Here is a 5,793-nt window from a genome sequence, read left to right on the forward strand (position 1 = left end):
AAATACAAAATGAAAATACTTTTTTGATTTGTTATTTCAAATATAAAACACAAAATAGATTTCCAGAAATGCAACAAAATGCATAATACGTATTTTCAAAATTATTCAAATAAATACTTTTTTGTATTACCTATTTAATTTCCTACATTTACTTAAGAAAAAATATTTTTTAAGAAAAACTTGCAGACATTTGCTCATTTTTTAGATGTTGGAGTTTTTCTAGACCAATAGTTAATGGTGTGCACATTGTAATAAGAGAAAGAAATGGAATCCATAGTTTCTAGTTTTGAATTTTGGGTTATACGCATTCATTAGCACACCACAATATCTTGTAGTTTTCAGTTTTACACAGCTGACGTAAGTATATCAATTCGATATTGTTTTGCGGGCTGTTTTGTCGTAATTCATAGAATTTCGTAGTTTCTTGCTAAAGGTACGATAAGTGGTGATTTGACAGGTGCTGATATTAATTTGGAACTTTACATGGACCATGACATTCAACCCGGAAAAAAATATCCATCTAATATTTTGAATTATCCATTTCCAAGGAGTTTATAATTTTTTTAGGGCTCTCTTCACATAAAGAATTAGAAGGCATTCATGGAATGTCTCTTTGTCCCTTTTTTAAGTTTCTAATACCTTCAATGGCCAATGTGAGCAACTTTCATTCATCTTTGTATATAATGTTTGGTCGGTTATACTAGCAAAACTTTTAACAGCAAAAATGTATTTTGCATTTTACAAATAGAAAATACGTTTGGAAAAGTTTTTTATATAAAATACAAAATGCTTTTCTCAAAAAAGTATTTAAATGCAAGATAAAAATAGGTATTTTTTATTTTGTATTTGCATTTTGAATGCAAGTATTTTAAATAAATCACATCTCTGTTACTTATCAATAACTACGCAAACAGTACTTATCAATCCACCCTCGTAACTTTCCTATATACTGAGAAGTTAAAAATATTTTAATAAAAAAATATTTTTATTTTTTATACGAATTCTATCAGGCAAGTTAGATGATAGAAAGTAAGTTGATGCATTGTATATTGTACAAATTGTATAATCAATGGGAATAAAGATTACTGTACGACATCCTGCTAGTCTAATATCCATGAGTCATTGGCAAGTTTTGACAAATCTGTCCCAGTCTAAATAAAGTTGCATATTTTTGTATAAATGTTGCCCTCGTTAGAGCAAGTAACTTTAACTAGTATTAGTCTATAACATGAAATTGTTTTCGAATGAGGTCAAAACGGAAATCAAAAATTACTTTTCTAAATTCGTCACTGATCTTCATAAGCAATATATACATGATGTGACCCTTAAAAAATAGTGAATAGATTAATCCAAAGAATCATGTTTTCTTTTTTAAAAAAATTGTTTCCATTTAAAATGCAAATAAAAAATACCTATTTATAACGTAAGGACATAAAAAATGTGTCGTAAGTCGTTAATGTCACTATAATGCTCGAAATGAAAAGAGATAGGTATGGTACATTTATTTTTTGTCTCTAGTGATATATGGCATTTTTGATTGGTTTTCCTACTGAATGTATATTATCTCTGTGGTCTTAATCGCATACAAATAATCATATGAGCTTAAAAAACGGTAGCTATTTTAAAATTATATGGAAAAACTTTACTTTAATTTTTTTCTGAAAAAATTTTTGGTCACAATGAGTTTACTGGGTACTTTTTGGTTTACGATATATGTACATATGTAATTATTTAAGGGCATTTAGACTAATTTACTAATATGATTAATATTTCATGCATCAAATAGTATTTACGGGCATCTTTTGCAGAACGTGTTGAATCCGAAAATATTCTCAAAGATAGCCCTTAAAAAGCAAGTGGAAGAGGTTAAAGCAGCTGGTATAGAAGATATCGAAAGTTGTCCCTTCTGCGATTTCGTGAGTATTCCAGCAAAAGAGGACAAACTGTTCCGATGCCTCAATCCGTCTTGTATGAAAGAGTCTTGCCGCGAGTGTAAAGAACCATCTCACGTTCCTCTACGTTGTGAGGAAGTTGAAAAAGATGAAGATGTGAAAGCTCGCATTTATATTGAGAACAAAATGGCGGAAGCATTAATAAGGTACATGCTTGCAATTTCATTTTTAGTGTTTCGTGCCTCAAAGGGAAAGCGAAACCCATACGTAGGACTATTCACGTGTCCTGTCGTAGTCGATTTTTTCAGAAAATGGAAATTAGGAATAGTAATCATATAATATATAATAATAATACTGATCAATTTCTCGGTTCATGGACAAAACGGTCAAAAGCTATTTTCAGTTAAAAATAGTATATTTTTTACCAATGAAAGCGGCAAAAAAAACGCCCTTTGATATTAATTAAAATTTTGATAGCAATTAAAAATATTGTGTTCATATATGAATAAAAATTAAGAACTCAGAAATATAAATAATTGAAATTGAAAGTGATCGTTCTTAAATTTTCTTATTTTTTATTAGGAAGTGCTATAAATGTGGGTTGAAGTTTGTTAAATCAGATGGTTGTAATAAGATGACTTGTTCCTGCGGAGCTACAATGTGTTATATTTGCAACAACCCCGTAATCGATTACAAACACTTTAATGGTCAAGGAGGAACAAATTTTGAGTTGTAAGTATTTTTTGAAATATTAAAAATACTCGTATAAGCGTAAACTCATTTGTTGTTATTTGTGCGTAGGTTATCTATTTATTATTTTTGAATTATAAAAAAAGTATGGTAAATTAAAATTAAATTTGTTTAAAGACTGCATCAGTAATATACGAATCATATTTTGAATTTAAAATATTGTTTTTATATTATATTTCCATGTCGTTAAGCCGAGTGGTGTTTCTATTTGCGGTTTTTAGCCGTCGTTTTAAAAGAATATTCTTATACGTTTCCATAACATGTATGATTAGCATCATCAGGAGTTCCTCTGACAAAGATAGAACTTTGAATTATTGCTTCTATAAAGAAGCTTGAATATATGTATGTTGTTGAGAATATTATCCTTCTGTTTTATTTGTAAAAATTAAAATAATTAATGACAATATTCAGGTTATGAAGAAAATCTGAAAAAAATTTAATTGTAATCGGAAGTAAGTAGGACCTTTGCAATAATTGTTTTTTATAGGGAAAATTTTTATTGCCTATAAATTTATGAATTTTTTTTTATATTTTCTTATCTCCTTTTAGGTGTCCATTATACAGCGACACTGATAAATTACATGTTGAAAATATATTAAAAAGTGCTAATGAGGCTAAAGCAGAATTAGGAAAAGAAAATTTAAAAATTGATCCCACTGCTGATCTCCAAAAACATTATAAAATCAAAAATAGGAGGAAATCGAATAATGTGCCACCACATGTGGATCCATTTGTTGTGATGAATGAAGCAGAGCGAATCTTACAGGTAAATTACATAGTAATTTACAATACAAGCATTCATCCAAAAATCATTTTAAATTGTATTGTTAAATAACAGGAAAATTAGGGCATATACAAGGCAAGCATTTTTAAGTTCCCTTTTGAAATAAAAAAAAAACATTTTTACATGTAAGCATGTATCTTAATCTACTTTTCTATGTAGTTCCTACCAATGTTAGGGTTTTTCTAACCCTGGCTCATAGAAATCTGCTGTCTGTCTAGTTTGGCAACCACTGTAATACGACCGTTTTTGACTGATCACCCAGATGTTTCTTCCAATTTAGTAATATGTGGTAGTTACTGGACGATGGAATGAAACGGAAATGGGTTTGAATTTTTAAAGATGGCTCTAAGAATATTCACGATGAGGAACGTGGGTGTCCTGTTATTATTAAAAATTTGGTACAAATGGTTGATAAAAAAGTAAATGTCAAAAGACATTTTACAATTTCGTCATTATCTGATAAGTTTCCTAAACTTTCATTTGAGCGGTACAAAGGAGGTGATTATTTTTTAAGCGTACCGTAAATAAACAATTTCAGCCTGGGACTTTTTGCGTCTGGGTAAACGGTTACGTGCTACTATAGTTACAAAATCAGGCAGCGGTGTCTTAGAGCTACTGTACATAAGGTGACTCAGCAGAGCTAGATTTTTGAATGAGGAGCATTAGGAATTCACACTCAGCCACGCCACAGAAATGTAGCGCTGCAAACGGGCTGTATAGTCGGAAGTCTGCTTGGACCCCGGTGGCGACCAGGAAAGGTCGCGCTGTTAACCGTGATACTACACTTAGCAATTGGTAATTTCACACGGTGCTATTCGCTACGAGCGCAATCTACGTCAGCACCGTCTGTGTTATTAGTCATTATTCTATTTATTATTAATCAACTGATCTTAATAATGAAGCGAAAAATTCATTTTATAAGTGTTGTGTCCATAATTGTGAACATACCATTCGTAATTCTGCATATAAATTTTATAGTTTTCCTACGAATAATCCAATGTTCAGGTCTATTATTCGTTTTACTACTGTAGCCCCTAACAGCACAGATAAATCTACTTGTAGAATTAGTTATTTAAGTTTATACAAATGAATCTAACGCGTTGATATCATGCAAGATAACCTCACCCCAGTTAGAATTGTAACTGCCAACGTCAATCCCAAATTCCATCTTTATTTTATGAAAGCTCACATACACCTACAACTGCATATTCTTAAAATAAATTAAATCCTGCAGCCTTATTGATATTTGTTTTAATATTTTTCTAACGTAACAGTAACATAACCATACGTTAATTTAAATTTCTTCAAGTCAACGTTTGAAAGCGTACAATTATCAACTAAAATCTAGCACAACATCTGTTTCGCCACCATATATCCTCGTGGTTGATATCCTTTATCAAATTTTCGTTTACCGCATATGAATACCAAAAGGTTGACTTCTAATTCAATGTAAAAATTGCGATGGATTAATTTGCGTTCTTTTTTCTTTCTGAAGTTATTGTAATCATATGCGGTACCGGGGTTTTCCTATTTATAATGTGCCTGTATACACATTTACTAATTACCTTTAGTTGTTTTGGTGCAGTTCAATCATCGTATTCAACACATTGTAAAATGATCAGTCGTGTCATATGCAAAGCTAAGCTGAGAGTGTGACCCGATTAATCTAAAGGAAGTGATTGTTTAGGGCCCCATAGTCTAATCGGATTAAGTTCACATATCAATAGTGATTAAAAATCAATAGTCGTAGAGATTATTTAAGATCAAGTTTAAATCGAAGAATGTTTCCATTTATCTCTTCTTTTAAATAACTGTATAATTCGTTTTTTAGGAAGAAGCATTAAATTTTTTTCGATTAAACGGAAATATTGAACGACTAGAACGTTTTGCAGAGGTAATTTTTTTACTCAGATGAATATATTAAGTTTAAATTAACACTAAAATGATATTAAAGAATTTAATTTTGTTATTAATTTCAGCTTAACAGATTCGAGGCAGTCCATCACCAACGTCGTCGTCATAATATCCATAACCATAACCAACACAACCATTAAGAAAATATAGATTTTTACAGGTTATAGCAGCGTCTATATTTTTCTACATAAAAAAAACAATTTTATATCTTCACTTGGTATAGTTTTCATTAATGATAGCATTTTTACAACACTTCAAAATTATTCTGTTCTTTTATAGTTTTTTATAAATTTTGAAGTCCGTATATTTTCGTAAATAGTATATTTAAATATCGACATTGTCCACGTCATTTTTTCTTCGTTTTAGTATTTTTAGAATATAAGTACAATTAGAAAATAAAAATCTATCCTTCATAAACATAAGTTAAAGATAAAAAGTATTGACTACCTCAGT

At 30.1% G+C, this 5,793-nt stretch overlaps 1 protein-coding gene across 9 annotated transcripts in view; it reads left to right on the forward strand.

Moving 5' to 3' along the window:
- LOC108735577 (E3 ubiquitin-protein ligase RNF216) overlaps positions 1–5,787 on the forward strand; it is a 32,589-nt gene extending 26,802 nt beyond the window's left edge. For 6 of the 9 annotated variants that reach the window (XM_025975493.1, XM_025975497.1, XM_025975498.1 and 3 more), the window contains 5 exons: positions 1,809–2,098; positions 2,475–2,624; positions 3,192–3,408; positions 5,258–5,320; positions 5,406–5,787. In XM_025975493.1, the coding sequence (XP_025831278.1) occupies positions 1,809–2,098; positions 2,475–2,624; positions 3,192–3,408; positions 5,258–5,320; positions 5,406–5,480 (795 nt within the window). In that variant the 3' untranslated portion in view covers positions 5,481–5,787. The other 3 variants (XR_003231302.1, XM_025975494.1, XM_025975496.1) reach the window with 3 other exon arrangements.
- The last annotated feature ends 6 nt before the right edge of the window (positions 5,788–5,793 follow it).

The sequence above is a fragment of the Agrilus planipennis genome, unplaced genomic scaffold (genome assembly GCF_000699045.2).
Source record: "Agrilus planipennis isolate EAB-ADULT unplaced genomic scaffold, Apla_2.0 scaffold116, whole genome shotgun sequence".
NCBI lineage: Eukaryota > Metazoa > Arthropoda > Insecta > Coleoptera > Buprestidae > Agrilus > Agrilus planipennis.